This window comes from Populus alba, chromosome 14 (genome assembly GCF_005239225.2).
Source record: "Populus alba chromosome 14, ASM523922v2, whole genome shotgun sequence".
Lineage (NCBI taxonomy): Eukaryota > Viridiplantae > Streptophyta > Magnoliopsida > Malpighiales > Salicaceae > Populus > Populus alba.
This window is the reverse complement of record NC_133297.1, coordinates 13213930-13230185: the sequence shown is the minus strand read 5'-3', so window position 1 is coordinate 13230185 and position 16256 is coordinate 13213930. Positions and strand designations below refer to the sequence as shown.

The window sequence follows — 16256 nt, the reverse complement described above, 5'->3', positions numbered from 1 at the left end:
AGCGAGGAGTTACGTGGAATATTTATATCCTTTCACTTTCTTGAATTCCTCAACGATTGCCTGTGTCTTGCTTCTCTAGTCTTTCGTGTTTTGTCTGTTAATCTGCCGTAAGCCCCCCATTAACTGTTACAATTTCATCGTAGAAAATCTGGGAATTTTACCTCTTATCATAATTGAACAGACGTTGTTTGATAAAAGACCCATGTTACTTTTCAGGCAAATTGTTGTTTTCTTCATTCCGAGCTTGTTTGATAACGAAGGGGTGAGGTCTGCCTGTTTTTAAGTGCCCATTTGGTGGAATGGATTGCTTTTGAGTGTGAATATGTTACTGGGCATGTTTTGGTTATTGATGATCTGTTTTTTGCTTCAATTTCAGGGTTAGTCTTCACAAGAAGAGAAATTTTACTGTTGATATATAGTTATTAAAAATGTCGATTGCAAAGCCTTTGAAGAATTTAGTATCTGCTGTTATTCTTGATTTGGATGGTACCCTTCTTCATACAGGTCAGCTTTTGCACTTTGGATTCATTTTTCATTTTACTTACATGGTCGTTTTCGCTGTCGCATTTTTGCTTGTGTGTGGACATAATTGTTCTTCGATTTAATGGCACAGATGGCATAGTGGGCGATGTTTTGAAAGTTTCCGTGGTCAAGTATGGAAAACAATGGGATGGGAGGGAAACTAAAAAAATAGTGGGAAAGACACCTTTGGAAGCTGCTGCTGCTGTGGTGGAAGATTACGAGCTTCCTTGTTCAACTGATGATTTTCTGACTCAAATCACCCCATTGCTCTATGATCAGTAATTTATCTCTACACTCCTATGCATTATGTATGTGGATCTGGGAGCTTTTGTGAAGGGATCTCGAAAATATTATCTAATGTTTTTTGTAAGTCAGTGGGTTTTCTTGAAACACATAGTTGACTTGCGTGCATGGTTGATCATGTGACCAAATAGATATGTAAAGATAGAATAAACAAACTGTTAGATTGCCATTTTGCTGCCTCTATGTTTTTCTGTTTCTGATTTTCTTTTCCTAAAACATGGAATAATAGGACTTTCTTATGAAAAATTTGAATTTCTGACTGTTGTGTGCACGCACTTTATCTTATATATTGGAAGTAATTGACACTTGGGTCTTTTATCAATTTGAAGGTGGTGCAACATTAAGGCTCTTCCTGGTGCCAATCGGTTAATAAAACATTTGAGTAGTCATAATGTGCCTGTGGCTTTGGCTTCAAACTCTCCAAGGGCAAATATAGAATCCAAAATTTCTTACCATCAGGGTGGGTTTGTTTAAGAATTTAATGAAACTGATAAGTTTTATTTCCTGTTGCTTCTTTTGAAAATTAACCAGGGTGGCATAGCAAAGAGTCAAACTTGAACTGCATTCGTACTCTACTTGCTTGATTGCTCATTATACCTGCTTACAGGCTGGAAGGGATCCTTTTCTGCCATCATTGCTGGTGATGAAGTGAGAACAGGAAAACCATCTCCTGAAATGTAAGATACATTTACAATTTGTATTTACTTTTTTTATTATTATTATCAATCTTGTTTGACTGAAAAGTCACAAATGTTCTTGGATTCTGACTTTGTAAGGTTGTCATTCTAGATTTTTGGAAGCTGCTAAAAGGCTAAATCTCAAACCATCCAGCTGCCTTGTGATTGAAGATTCTTTGTGAGTGAGTTTAACACATAAGTTATTATTGTAGTAAACCTTTTGATTTGTCTAACTGTGCCTCCTAGTTCTATGAAGAAATACTGTGAGTGTTGCAGTCCTAAAAAATGATGATGCAAAAGTTAATTACTGTCAAGCTGTCTAGTTCTGACTGACCGTTTAAGTTGGTGTAGGATTTGATCAAGAATCAGAATGTCTTTAGTACTTAACCCCCTATTGCATTTGTTTTCAGCTTTTCCACTAGGATGGTGTTCCCGCATCATATTTTGTTGAAATGACAATTATGAACTTTTTTAATATGTTTTCTAATTATTAAATAAAATATAGGATCAAATATTTAAGTAGCCCCACTTTATTATATGTTCATTAACAAATCATATACTTGAAACAAAAAGAAGAATAAGAATAAGAATCGATTTATTCTATCAAAAGACATCTCAACTTTTTTTTCTAGACCTTTTGCCGCATGATTGTGATGGGGGATATATTCATGCAGTACCGAGCATCTATGCTTAGATCACAAGTCAAATAAATATGCTCCATGCACCTATATTATATGCTGAAACTCTAATTTGATCATGAGTACTAGTTGATTTTTTATTAGATTTAACTTAAGGAATTTTTCCATATTTATAGTATATGATTAAAAAAATATTAAAGAAGGTTATATTAGTCATAACAAAAAATGTGGAGTGGGAATACCACTTCCTTCTCCACCATTGTCTCCTTCTGTCTGTGCACTCTAATTTTTTAACCGAATAACATCAAAATATTGTTGTTTCTCAATAAAGTACACGGGAAAGTAGAAATGTGTGCGTGCTTTCTATCACAAAGTTCCTTTTACTGATTTTGGAAAGGTTGTGGCTATGTCAGGCCAGGTGTTACTGGTGGTAAGGCTGCTGGCATGGAAGTAGTCGCTGTACCATCCATTCCAAAATCTCATCTTTATACAGAAGCAGATGAAGTGATCAATTCTCTGCTTGATTTACAACCTGAATTGTGGGGCCTCCCTCCATTTGAAGATTGTAAATCCCTGAAGACCTGTGTCAATGTTGAAGTTGCCTTTATTTTCTTTTCATTCTAGTTCTCGTGAGAAAATTGATCTGTGATTGCAGGGATGGAGGGTACTTTGCCTATCAAACCTTGGCATATTGGTGGTCCTGTTGTCAAGGGATTTGGTCGTGGCTCAAAGGTTCTTGGAATCCCAACTGGCATGTATCTTCCTATGTGTTCTCTTTATTTGTGTTCTCTTTATCTGACCTTGGTGTCACGCTTTGTTTCAATGAATTTGAGCATAAAAATGAGTTATCCATGTTCTCTATGATGACTCCTATGTCATTCCATCATCTAACAAGTTTATTTGTATTTTTCAGCTAATTTATCTACCAAAGGTTATTCAGCACTTCTTTCAGAACATCCATCAGGTGTTTATTTTGGTTGGGCTGGATTATCATCGCAAGGTCTTTACAAAATGGTCATGAGTATTGGTTGGAACCCATATTTTAACAACACCGAAAAGACCATAGTAAGTTTGACACTGACATAAGTGATGATCTATGCATGCCTTAATCTATTCTCTTAATCTAATTTGTATTGTAGGAACCTTGGTTGCTTCATGAATTTGATGGGGATTTTTATGGTGAGGAATTGCGCCTTGTGATAGTTGGCTATATTCGACCAGAGGTATAATCAACACTCACGGTATCCTTTTTGTATTCCTTGTTATATCACGCTAATTGGTGTTCTTTCTGCATCCTTTGTCATCAGCGTCTTGCATTCCCTCTTTCACTAAATTTTGGTTTTGAAAAACTACAGGCCAATTTTTCATCGCTTGAGAGCTTGATAGCAAAGATTCATGAGGATAGAAGAATTGCAGAGAGAGCTCTAGACATTCCAACGTACTCGAAATATAGGGATGACCCGTATTTGAAAGGCTCTTCCCTGTAACCATAGCAAGCATCCATAAACTTTATGATCCTTAATTTTTCCAGAGCTCTTACTGCAAACCTCTTTTGTTCACCATAGAAGGCATTCGTTGTGACCGTGTTGCTCTCTCTTTCCATGAAATGTTAGGCCTGGCTCGTAATCACTGTGGGTATAAAAATCAAACAGTGCCCCGAGAGCCCCCGATTATTGTTACTGAATGTTATCGATAATGTACTTGAATTATAGCAAGCTGTTATGCAGACTAATGTTTCTGTTTCAGTTTCAGTTTCAGTCTATTTTGAGAGACAGAATTTCTTAGGTTACTTTTGGTTGGGATGAGGATTGGCATGGCTTCCAATGACTTTTAGTCTGTTCCCCTGGCATTGCTCGATTAGAAGATAGGCAAGGGAAAAAATAAATAAAATTAAATGGTCTTGTTAACTGGGGCCAAATTGCTTCACTTCTTATTATCTCCCCCTGAGAAATTTAAAACACCAGCTCTGTATTATGAGAGAGGCGATATTTATTCTCATTACCAGGCATAAGCTCTGTTTGTTTGTTTGTTACGTAGGAACAGAAACTTCATTAGCTCCTCAATTTTAATTTTAATTTATCCTCATTCCTTTTTGAGGACTTGGGAGTAGGAGTGTAGGACCCCTGGTTCTAATGTGTAAAAACCTACCGACCTGTTATTTTGCCCTTTCTTGGTTAAAAACACCATAACAACCGTATCAGAAGACAGGGCTGACCTTCTTGGGAAATTCCGACCTTCGAAACTTAACTGGAAAACCAGTGTGTTCTTCCCAAAGAAGATGGGATCTCACTTCTTCTCCATGCCTGAATTCTTTACAAAAGTTGCTACTCCTTTTTCTTCCTCCACACTTTAGGTGCGTAGCTAAAAACTTACGTTCTTTATAAGAATCAAACGATATTTTTTGAAGGGAGAGATAAACATTGCAACAGTCTCACAACATAGAAATGGCGGTAAAGATCTAGCAGCGTATAGAAAGAAAAAAAAAAAAACAGAGCTTCACTGTTCGCCACTTGATTTGCTTCCTTAATTAACGAAGCAAACCTCCTTGAAGAAAGATCTAGCAGTGGATAGGACAAGTTCCAAGAAAAAAACAATCTTCGGAAATCCTGCCTTGCAGGCAGCTGGATCCCAGGAATGGAGGCGGATAAAAAGAAAAGGAAAAGGAAAATGAAGAATTCGTTAGAAATGATACCATATCATACCGTTTCACCTGCTAGTTGTGTCCTCTCTTGGGCTCATAACTTGGTCTCAAACTGCAGTAAACCTGCAAATTAAAGAGATGGGGGCAGACCTGCAACATGTTTGTCCATGCCGAGCTTGGCCCTCTCTAACCAGGAGTCATCTTCCTGAGCATCAAGGCTTCATTTTACCGGACGCGGAGGATCAATCAACGAACACGCATGTCCAAGATCATTTATCATATCAATAACTCCATCTTGACCCAGAGAGTATTCTTAACATCGCAGAAAACTTCCGTCCTCAATTTAGAGTTCTTATCCATAATTGGCCAACAAGAAAACATGCCCAATTTCGAGCTCCGATTTCAACTAGTGTGAGGAAAACTGACTAATTATTGTACATGGTTCACTGTCCACTTATCTTTTGCGATCGGAATTTAATCACGACAAAGAAAGTTTGTAATTGCAACAAAACAATGTCATCCTAGGTATGCAAGGGAAGCGAAGGATGCGAAAAAATGACAGATTTTTTAATCATTCGATGGATTCGAAAGTGGCCATAACTTCCTTTTCTTTTCTTTCTTTCTTTTTCCCATAAAAGCTGAAATGATTTCAGAGCCCAAAATTTCAAGCAATCCAAAAAGTTATACCACCCCACGCGAGATGTTGGCTCACTCCTACCAATGATTCCTAGTAGCAATGCTAAACTAAACTAATATAGGATTTTTTATATATATAAAAAAAATAGCACAGTTTTTTTAAAAATAGTAAAATAACTAGGTTTGAAAAAAAAAAATTTGGTGAAAACAAGAAATATTAAGATATTGCCGGTGAAAAAAAAAACAACATTTTAAATAGATTGTTAAATAAACTAATATAAAGAAGAGAAGAGAGAGAAAAAAATAAAAATCTCTGAAAATACATTAAAATTTTAATTACAACACCACTAATATTATTAGAAAGATCTCATCGATACAAATCCAACAATACTAAATAAGTCACCAACGGTGACTGGAATGGATCACACTCTCTATTCAAAGGAAAATGAGTTATAAAGAATGAAGAGAGAGAAAAAAAAATCTTAGAGATACATCAAAGCTCCAATTATAACATCTCTGATACCATAAAAAATACATTTATAGGACAAATCTAATGACACTAAAAAGGCCATCAATGTGTTAGTTTTATGCATTGTAGTTAATCAGTTGATTACATGTGTCATTATTATATTCATATAAATACATATTTAACTTTTGTATTCATGTAATATTAGATTAATAAATATAAAATTTAATTTATAAATCTAGAGTGAAGATAAAGTTCATGAAACAAAAATGATTTGCAAAAAAAGTTATAAAGTTGTTATAATTATAAGATTTTTATTACATCACAACGTTGTTTATAAAATATTCATCGTCAATGCTCTCTTAAATGATGGACATTCATTATAGTTATAAAGACTGATATATATTATGTTTTTTTTTTAATAAAAGAAAATAGTTGTTTTCATAAACTATAAGATACTTGAAGCTAATATATAAGTTCTTGTCATAAAACATATATACTAAACTGACTCGTATGAAAATTTTATATAGAGATATCACTTGTGTCTATGAAAAAGCTCACATGACAGTTGTGTAAGTGATTTTTAAACTTGAGATCACTAAGTTACTTTATATAGAAAATATTATATTTTAATCTTGTTACACGTTATCTTGGTAAATATAACAGATAGGCAAACACCGGATATAACATGAATTATATAAAGATATTTATGTGATCAAGAGAAGATTCATCACTCTATATGAATTACGAAAAATGTTCAATATGTTCTCAAATAATATTGATTGTTAAATCATTGTGCAAGGTGGAATGAGATTTGAAAAGAGTTTCAAATTTTATCCAATGGATCAATGACTATAATGTGTGAACAAATATACTTTGATATGGCAAACACATTTGACGTTACAATATCTAAATCGAAATATTATTGAATGAAGAAATAATAATTACACTAAGAAATAAGCCACTGAAAGGTTAAGTTAAACTACTTATGACTTTTCTAATATTTCAGGGATCATGATATGTTAGTAAACGGTATACTTAATTTTCAAATATAAATTAATTAATTATTAAATTGATAATAAATTAAATTATTTGATCTATTTAATTCTATTTTTTTATAATTATAATTTATATTTAGGCCAACATATTAGAAACCTAATGGGTCGCACACATTAATAACCATTAGTCAGAAATTAAACTGGGATAATTAATTAAGTGTAACTTGATTGAAAATAATTTTAGAAATTAAATACTAGAACATATTTAATTCATGGATTATAATTCTAGTTTTAGATTAATCAAGTAGGGACTTAATTGATTAAATTTCTAAAATTATTCTTAAATAATATATGGATATTATTTAAGGAGCAAGTAGATATCTTGTCATTTACAAGATCTTTAAGATTTTTTGTAAATATAAAGCTATACCTCTTATTTTTGAAGAGTTTGTTTGTTAGATAGAAAAAGTATACAAGTCACAAAATAAAGAGTTAGCACTGCAACCCCTCTCATCTAAACAGGGATTTAAGATATTTCTCATTAGTGACTAGTATTGATTATTATTGGAGGTCAGACAATTGAACAACTTGTGATTTGTAACAACTTAATCTTTAAAGAATTATTCAAAACTCGAGAAGATCAAATCTTTAAGTAATAAATATTTAAACAACTCTAAAATCTCTCTAATGAGATTTTAGGAACTCTCAAATATTATTTTAAATTTATTTTCACCACATATATGTATATTCAGGAACCCAACACAACAGTGATTGAAGTGAGTTACATGCGCTACCCAAAAGCAAGTGAGTCACTCATCTTTTGATATAAAGTATGGCCCATTACAGTTGTTATTAGTGATATTTTTTAATGTCATTGTATTTGTCTTATCGAGAGCTTTATGATAGTGTTAGTGGTATCTAATTGAGCTTGTTGTGTTTTTAAGATCTATTTTTTTTTTTTTATCCTCATTATAATTACTCACTTGTTTTTGAATGGAAAGTGTGACTCATTCTGATCATCATTGATTACAATTCTTGATTTTGTTGGATTTGTATTATTAAGATATTTTAATGGGAACTATTAAATAAAATATTATAATTTTAATTTATTGTAACTTTAAGAGCATGTTTGGTATTGTAATAATAATTATTTTTTAAAGTATTTTTTATATATCAAAATAAATTTTTTTAGAAAAAATTATTTTTTTAAGATATAAAAACAAAGAAGCTGATGTTTTCCGCAAATTCCCCCCTAGGAAAGAGGAAAGTACAATTAAGACACCCCACCGCCCCACCTGTCACCTTCCGTGAATTCCCCCGCCCCTGCACTAAACCTACGTATCCATACGTGGGCTCTCAACTCCACGTTTTTACTCCTAACCATATTAACCAAACACCCAAACTCAGAACCACCATGAAACCTTCCGCCACAATCACCTCCTCCACCGCCACATTAGATGTCGTAAAAGCCCCAAACTTCGTCAAAGTAACGGCCATTACCATCGTCTCCTTCTCTGTTATCACCCTTCTCTACCTCTTCCCTTCCTCCCCCTTCCCCTCCTCTATCTCCTTCTCTCCCTCCTTCTCCATCACCTCCCCACAACAAATAAAAAATAACGCGTCCTTGGTTTCACCTCGTCCCAAAAAAACCCGGCCCCCACCACCTCCGACGGTGGGGGAGAGGACGGGGATAGTGGACGAGAACGGTGCAATGGCGGAGGATTTTGTAATCGGGGAGTTTGATCCGAGTGCAATGGATGAATTTAGAAATTTAACTGGTGGCAGAGAGGAGTCGACGAAAGAAGATGGTAAACTAACCAGGGTTAAGAATGAGAGATTTAGAGTGTGTGAGGAGAGCACGAGAGATTACATACCATGTTTGGATAATGTGGAGGAAATTAAGAGGTTGAATTTGAGTGGAAGTTTGGTGATATATGAGAGGCATTGCCCTGAAGAAGGTAAGGGGTTGGATTGCTTGGTGCCTATGCCTAAAGGGTATAAGAGATCTATACCTTGGCCTAGGAGTCGAGACGAGGTAATTTTGTGAATTTTCTGTCATTTCTTTTTTAATTTTTGTGCTTGTTTAATGGCCGGCCTAACGGTAGTTTTTTGTTTTTTGTTTTTTGGTTTCGTTTTTAGGTTTGATCTGGAAATTGTAATTTTGTGTAATGTAACTGGGTTGTTTAGTGATTCTGGGAATTTAGTGGATTTGTGGGTTAGTGTTCAAGGGAGTCTAATTGCTGATAAAACTGGAGATTTTCTGGGTGTTTTGGTGTTAGATTGGTGCTAAATGTGTATAACCAAGTTTAAACTATAGGTAGAGTAGTTAGAACTGCTTGGATAATTGATGGCTGTTTAAAATTTATGGCTAACGAGTAGCTAAGAGTACAAAAGCTAATTGATCCATAACGATGGCTCTGATGCATTCCGCCGATTGTGTCCTTACAGTAACTAATACATTTGAATGTCTACAATAGTTCTGTTGCTTTGGAAAATGTTGGTCAATTTCCTTGTACTTGGCAAATAACTGTTCAATCTTCCAGTGAAGTTTCTTTGGTCTGATAATGAGATCTAATAATAGGTGTGGTTCAGTAATGTGCCACAAACACGTCTGGTCGAAGATAAGGGTGGCCAAAATTGGATAGCATTAAAAAAGGATAAGTTTGTTTTCCCAGGAGGAGGAACTCAATTTATTCACGGAGCAGATCAATATTTAAACCAGATTTCAGAGGTTGGTTAGTGGTTACTTAAAAATTCCCGCCACTTATTATTTTTATTCTCATGATTTTGATTGCTGTATCAACTTCGATTTGCAGATGGTTCCTGAAATTGCATTTGGTCAGCATACCCGCATTGCATTAGACATTGGTTGTGGAATGGCAAGTTTTGGTGCCTTTTTGTTACAGCGTAATGTGACTACCTTGTCAATAGCACCAAAAGATGTCCATGAGAACCAGATTCAGTTTGCACTGGAGCGTGGTGTTCCTGCAATGGCAGCTGTATTTTCAACACGGCGTTTGTTGTACCCAAGCCAAGCATTTGATTTGATACACTGTTCAAGATGTAGAATTGATTGGACTCGTGATGGTACATTTTCTCATCCTACTATCAAGTCTGAGACTCGTCATTATATGTCGGAATCAAAAGATTTTTTATATTCACCATTTCTGTCTTTCCTTGGCTGAATTGAAGATGGAATTTTGCTTCTTGAGGTGAACAGAATGCTAAGGGCAGGAGGCTACTTTGTCTGGGCAGCACAACCTGTATATAAACATGAAGAAAATCTCCAAGAACAATGGAAAGGTGATCCTCTCGATTCTAAGAGAAATTGCCTTTTTTTTTTTAATTGCTTTTCTGTAGTTCATCAACCTGTTTTGCTGTATCTTTAAGATCACAGCCACTTCTTCCTATTTTCTTCCTTTGTGATTATTGTTCTTTTCTGACTCCCTGATTTCCATCTGCCAGATAGTGTTAGAGATGAGGAACTCAAACCTCCTGATTGCTTGAATTGAATTTTTTTTCTTGTTTACGTTCAGAAATGCAGGACCTAACTAGACGCATTTGTTGGGAACTTGTAAAGAAGGAAGGATATATTGCCATTTGGCGGAAACCTTTAAACAACAGCTGCTATCTTAGTCGTGATAGTGGGGCACAACCTCCTCTATGTGATTCCAATGATGATCCAGACAGTGTTTGGTAGGCCCTGGCTCATTCCTTCAAGATTTTGGTTAAGTCATAAGTGGAATATTAAATTTTAATAAGAGTTGGTTTAATACTTTAATTCTGATCTTCTTTTTGGAATGAGATTCAACAAGAGAATATATACCGATTAAATCAGTGGACATTGGCAACTTCGTGTTGGCTCTAATAATGCTGAGGGATCGATACACAATTGCTTTGTTTTCTCTTTCTTTTTCCTTTACGATCTAATCTGGCCCTGTGTTTCGAGGAATAAACTGTGCATAGCTTCTAGCAGCTTCTATCATCATTGTTTTGACAATATGTGTGAAGTTTGTAAGATATCTATGTCCTTTGCAGGTATGTCAGTCTGAGGCCATGCATAACTAGATTGCCTGAGAATGGTTATGGAGCTAATGTCACTACATGGCCTGTACGCCTCCATTATCCACCAGATAGACTCCAGAGCATAAGTATGGATGCCACCTTTTCCAGAAAAGAACTTTTCAAGGCAGAGTCAAAATATTGGAATGAGATTATAGAAAGTTATGTCAGAGCTTTCCACTGGAAACATATGAATTTTCGAAATGTGATGGACATGAGAGCGGGATTTGGAGGGTACCTTCTTTTTGCTATTGCATTTCAATAAGGCACTACGGTGAATTCTCTGATTTTAATTTCACTATTAACTGTACAAGGTTTTTGGAGGAATCCATGATATTGTGTAATCTGTGCATCATTTTTGTAATGGCAGGTTTGCAGCAGCCTTACATGATCTGGATGTTGATTGCTGGGTTATGAATGTTGTTCCCGTGAGTGAGTTCAATACTTTACCTGTGATTTATGACCGGGGACTTATTGGAGTCATGCATGACTGGTATGGATAGTGCTTCTTTTTGCCTTCTATTCTTGGTAGTTTCTTTGAATTTATTCAGTCCTATTTCTTACCCCTATTTCACAATAATTTGAGAATAGCTGTCCCAGTGCCTATACACTCATCAGGGGAGTAAAAGGAACATGACTATGGAGTTTTTTTTATTAAAAATAATAATAATAATAATGACAGATAGAGAAGAGAATGAGATAAACAGCTAAATGATTTAGAAAAAGTCGATTATATATAGGGGCACCATTTGGTGGAATTAGTAGAATTGGAATGTTTTTTAGACAGGATTTTTCCATGCGTTCTAAATCAAGTATCTTAATTTTGCTTCTATATCCAAGCAACTAAAAAGTTCTGGCTACAAAATGTAGATGCTATGATCTCTGTAGCTTTTTATATCACAAGCTCATGTTTCTACGATCTCAATCTATATTTACTTGAATGATGCTACAAATATCCATTAAAGTGGTTATTTATTTATAATTGAACACAAGCAAGTCTGAATGGGTATGCTTAGTCATGAAGCATTCCGAGTATTTGCTTTAGGGATCGTACCTGCTGCTTCCTTTATAACAGTTATTGCTCCGGTTCCAGAAGGTATAGCTCTTGCCTCGGCTTTGCCTTTGAAATCGGAGACTGTTCCAATTTCCTGCTGAGATAGGCAAGTGTAGGGAGAACCAGACGTATCTTGCTAGGCAAAGACAGGTTAGAATTGATAGCTCGCAGGTGGACAGGATAGATCACTATTGCAGAAGGAGGTAGAAACGGGGGAAGAATTAAGGCTAGAAAGGTCATCACCCTATCAGGCACTTGGTTCTAAAGATTCAATCTCAAAGTGGTACTAAAGATTAGGCAGAAGCGGAACTAGAACTAGAATTCTTCGCCCCTCCTCCTGTACCATACCAAGAAGTGTAGCTAGCCAACCTGGATTGCTGAAATGACCTGTCAAAATTTCTTAGAAGCCGAGCTGCATGAGCACTTTGACCATAGAAATTTAGAAGTGAAGTTCCATTAGGAACTCTGACTGCAGCTTTGCAGGGCCAGAACTATTTTTTTTCTCCCAACCTTTACTCTAGAGTCCCCATGCTTCATTTGGGTATTTTTTAAAGGTTTAACTGTAAAAGTATCTGTTCTTTGTCGTTGATTTGTTGTTACCAAGCTCTTGATCTTGATTATGAATTCATAATTCTCAAAATCTTGTTTCCCAGGTGCGAGACATTTGATACATACCCGAGAACTTATGACCTATTGCATGCAGCAGGTTTGTTCTCTGCGGAGCAGAAAAGGTATGACTCAGTGTTCCTCGTGCTTGTCTTATTGTTTATTTCTTCGTGCTTCGCTGGTGGAAAGTAGATATAACTTTCTGCAAATTATTGTTGATTGTAGGCACAAATGCAAAGTCTCAAGTATCATACTTGAGATGGATCGAATGCTAAGGCCTGGTGGAACTGTTTATATACGTGACTCAATATCTGTTATGAGCGAGCTTCAGGAGATAGCAACTGCCACGAGATGGGTGTGTACACTTCGGGATACGGGGGAAGGTCCCCATGCGAGTTGGAAAATTTTAACCTGCGATAAAAGGATGCCATGAGTTTGTCATCTTGGTTTTCTGAAGATGGGACTCCTGTCTTATGGTACAATCTTTTTCCTTTTTTGACTGTAATCATTTTTTGTACATTAGTCACTATACCTCTCAGATACAAGCGAGTCCCTAATTCAAGCGAAAAGATACATTTGCAAATATCTTGTCATACTGTAATGGCAACCTCACTGATATGTTATTGCATTCACACACAAGCGCAAGCCAGGACCAATGATCTTGACAAATAATTAAAATTTTGTTTTTTGGAGCTAAAATCGTACTCACTGGAAAGTACGAGGACGAGCCAAGCCAATACACCAATCTATATCTTGAATGGGATTGCAGGGGGAGAGAGACCCTTGAGGCCCGTCAAGTGGAAATTGATGTCAAGAGCCATGTTCATAATCTCTAATCAAACAATATGATTTCGTGTTCTAGTTACCATGACTACCAAAGCTCCCCCACGCTCATGCTAATCCCCAGACATGTCCAACAGGGCTTACCCAAGCCAAAACTTTGCCGAGAACAAGAAAATTACATCTTTACATCAACAATCCAAGAGCCAAAAATAAAGCTGATCCTTCCTTCAGATTTCTCTATGACTTTATGGAAGAAGAATCCTTGTGCGCTGCTGTATTAACCTGTTTGGACAGATATGCTTCATAAATCTCCACGACAAGCCGGGGATCCTCTTCCACAAGCTCTATGTATTCCTTCCTTTGGGTAAGCTTGTCCATGTTGTCAGTGATCAATGACAACGCTATTTCAAGCATATGCTTTGCATTATGCTGATGGGCAAAGGCATAGCTCATGACTGAGTTGTCCCAGTTCAGTTTTGACACCAAAAAATTCTCACAATAGGCCTTGAGATGCTTCACTTCGTATTTTTCAGCCAATACTAAAAGCTCACAGGCCATCTGCTCATCAAGGCACGCTTCAGCAGTGTACAGATAGTTGACAAAGCTTCGAAGTGCATCATATGATACATCACTAATCTTGATGGTGCCACTCCGGCGTTCTTCCATCTCATTCTCAAGCATCGCTTTGAAGACTGGGGAACGGCTCACCTGTAGTCAGAAAGAAAACAATTGAGCATCCCCAAAACACATCACCAGATCGTCTTATCCAGTGTTAAGTGGACAAGCAGGATTCTTTTTGTTTAGACCGATACAGAAACAGCTCGAAAGAAAAACGCAAAATTGTCTCTTATGGTTCGTCGGTTCAAGTTCTGTCTAATTTGTACGAAAATAAGCTAAAATCTTAATGGGATGGACCAAATTTAAGGGACATCCATGCAAATAACACCAACCAGGTATGCATTTGGAAAATACCCGATTGTCTTTAACATGACACAAGTCCATATTTCCTCTTTGTTTGACACATCAATTTAAAAGTTGCAAAATACGAGTAGTCCGTGCATGCGTTTGGGCAGACTTGGATAAAGCCTAAACTGATTTTCCCACATCCTTACAATAATAGAAACACGCGCCTCCTCAGCAGCCACTGTGTGTGTATGCATGATCATTGATCAATCAAGAGACGCTAAAAGACTGATCAACAGAGAAGTTGCAGTAAACAACATTCAGAATTACCCAATTAAAAAAAGCAAGCCTTCTAACTGATCAAGAAATTTGACTAATAGGATTGAGGAATTGGGTATTTACCAAAACAGCCTTGTGAGCAGGAACAGGCACGGATGGGCTAGTCCCGATTAGCCCATCATCGGAGGAAGCAATCAAAACGACATCGGTGAAGCAAGGGCCAGCAGAGAAGCGATGGGTGATGTGGTGATCAAGAGGAGACCAGAAACGCAGGAAGGCGACTTTAGCTTTGAGATCTTCGATCTCTCTTTTAAGCTCTTCTTCAGTATCGCTTGCTTCCTCGTAACACTCTTTGCAAGTTCCGGCATCGCATCTGCTGTAGTGCTCCTTACAAGATATGCACCTCATGGTTTCGGAGTCGGAGTCAGTCTCGCATTCTGTGTCTACCTGGGACGCTGTACAGAGGTGGCCTCTCATCGTGTTTCGTTGAGTTTTATGAAGCAAAGGAAGAGGCGGATTTTAATGAGTTGGGGGTGGAGGAGGAGAATTTGATTGATCGTGGGGGCGGCTGCAGCCTGCAGAATGGTGGTTTTGTTGGGACAAATCGAAATGAAATGGAACAAGGGATAATTAGATCAGTAATTACTCTCTTCTTTTTTTTAATGGTTCGCTCCGTTACTGCTTTGAGATTTTGATTAGTTTTAGTTTAATACCGGCCCTTTACTCCTCAACATATCTTATAACATAAAAAAATTAATTAAAAAATTAAAATACAAATATAAATCAAAATATTTCACTATACAAAACAAAATATTCACCTAATTATATTCACTGAATTTATTTATTAAAATTAATAAAATATAAATACACAACCTTAAAAACTCATGACTTAAAAAATAAACATAAATGAAACTAATTAAATAAAATCATGCTTTAAAAAAATTATTATGCAAGTCTAAACACATCAACAATATTATTTAAAAATAAATATTTTTTTAAAAAATAAACTGCATTCTATAAAACCTAGAAAAAATCTAAATGAATTAACATGACATCTTGAAAAAATCAAACACAAACAAAACAACTCTAAAAAATCTTGTATTAAAAAATAGTATGCAAAAACCCATGACTTGGATTATAAGATTGGGATAAACTCATAAAAAAAAAATTACAAAACCATTATTAAAAAAAAAATGCAGAGCAATAAGATCCTGTAAAGCCGAATCTCTGACAAATCAAATGTTAAAAGATAAAATCAAAAAAAAAAATTAACTACACAAAAGGATCTGAAAAAATAAAGGGGGGGGGCATTAATTAGAGGGCAACTAGAAATTTGATTTGATTTATGCTTCATAGCGGATCATAATTTTTCTTTCTAAAAATATTTTGAGTATACAAGCTATTTTGATATGTTTTTTTTCACATAATAAAATTTATAGGTGTAAATCGCAAATCGAAACATCTAATAATTATTTATGTAAATAAATAAATATTGTTAATAATAACTAAAAAAACTGAAAAAATTAAGAAATGAATGTAGATCAAGATATTTGATCTTGTAAAATGAGACATTTACATGTTTGTATCCACTAAATTCGTTCATTAAAATCAATAAAACATAATAAAAATAAAAACACATATGAAAAAGTGAATAAAAAAATATGCATGGCCGAACATATAAGAAATAT

The 16256-nt window shown here is 35.6% G+C and overlaps 3 protein-coding genes across 7 annotated transcripts; 2 read left to right on the top strand and 1 right to left on the bottom strand.

The window, feature by feature from the left end:
• On the top strand, positions 1–3728 carry LOC118061735 (bifunctional riboflavin kinase/FMN phosphatase). 5 transcript variants are annotated; one of them, XM_035075391.2, is made up of 12 exons: positions 3–107; positions 217–267; positions 377–504; positions 614–800; positions 1155–1285; positions 1433–1502; positions 1615–1680; positions 2554–2705; positions 2796–2891; positions 3054–3205; positions 3280–3363; positions 3496–3728. In XM_035075391.2, the coding sequence occupies exons 3-12, from the start codon at positions 429–431 to the stop codon at positions 3625–3627; spliced, it is 1146 nt and encodes a 381-aa protein (XP_034931282.1). In that variant the 5' UTR covers positions 3–107; positions 217–267; positions 377–428; the 3' UTR covers positions 3628–3728. The 5 variants fall into 5 exon arrangements, with proteins under 5 accessions (XP_073260278.1, XP_034931282.1, XP_034931361.1 ...); XM_035075470.2 differs by having other exon boundaries at positions 4–107; positions 217–262; XM_073404177.1 differs by having other exon boundaries at positions 1–107; positions 217–504.
• A 4459-nt stretch (positions 3729–8187) lies between these two features.
• On the top strand, positions 8188–14095 carry LOC118050790 (probable methyltransferase PMT10). The gene is made up of 9 exons (XM_035061292.2): positions 8188–8916; positions 9463–9612; positions 9698–9968; positions 10074–10184; positions 10418–10577; positions 10920–11177; positions 11314–11436; positions 12651–12728; positions 12829–14095. Exons 1-9 carry the CDS (start codon positions 8296–8298, stop codon positions 13034–13036), a joined length of 1980 nt encoding a protein of 659 aa, XP_034917183.2. The 5' UTR covers positions 8188–8295; the 3' UTR covers positions 13037–14095.
• LOC118061969 (BTB/POZ domain-containing protein At4g08455) lies at positions 13408–15278 on the bottom strand. The gene is made up of 2 exons (XM_035075658.2): positions 14692–15278; positions 13408–14094 (listed from the first exon to the last, which is right to left on the bottom strand). The coding sequence occupies exons 1-2, from the start codon at positions 15043–15045 to the stop codon at positions 13624–13626; spliced, it is 825 nt and encodes a 274-aa protein (XP_034931549.1). The 5' UTR covers positions 15046–15278; the 3' UTR covers positions 13408–13623.
• Between the last annotated feature and the right edge of the window lie 978 nt (positions 15279–16256).

Excerpts from the sequence above, each read along its gene's own strand:
- LOC118061735 (XM_073404177.1), top strand. The coding sequence starts at position 429 with ATGTCGATTGCAAAGCCTTTGAAGAATTTAGTATCTGCTGTTATTCTT. Across the intron at positions 2,892-3,053 it reads GGTTCTTGGAATCCCAACTG|CTAATTTATCTACCAAAGGT; the intron begins GCATGTATCTTC and ends TGTATTTTTCAG. Across the intron at positions 3,206-3,279 it reads ACAACACCGAAAAGACCATA|GAACCTTGGTTGCTTCATGA; the intron begins GTAAGTTTGACA and ends TTTGTATTGTAG.
- LOC118050790 (XM_035061292.2), top strand. The coding sequence starts at position 8,296 with ATGAAACCTTCCGCCACAATCACCTCCTCCACCGCCACATTAGATGTC. Across the intron at positions 8,917-9,462 it reads GGCCTAGGAGTCGAGACGAG|GTGTGGTTCAGTAATGTGCC; the intron begins GTAATTTTGTGA and ends ATCTAATAATAG. Across the intron at positions 11,178-11,313 it reads ATGAGAGCGGGATTTGGAGG|GTTTGCAGCAGCCTTACATG; the intron begins GTACCTTCTTTT and ends TTGTAATGGCAG.
- LOC118061969 (XM_035075658.2), bottom strand. The coding sequence starts at position 15,045 with ATGAGAGGCCACCTCTGTACAGCGTCCCAGGTAGACACAGAATGCGAG. Across the intron at positions 14,095-14,691 it reads CTGCTCACAAGGCTGTTTTG|GTGAGCCGTTCCCCAGTCTT; the intron begins GTAAATACCCAA and ends TTCTGACTACAG.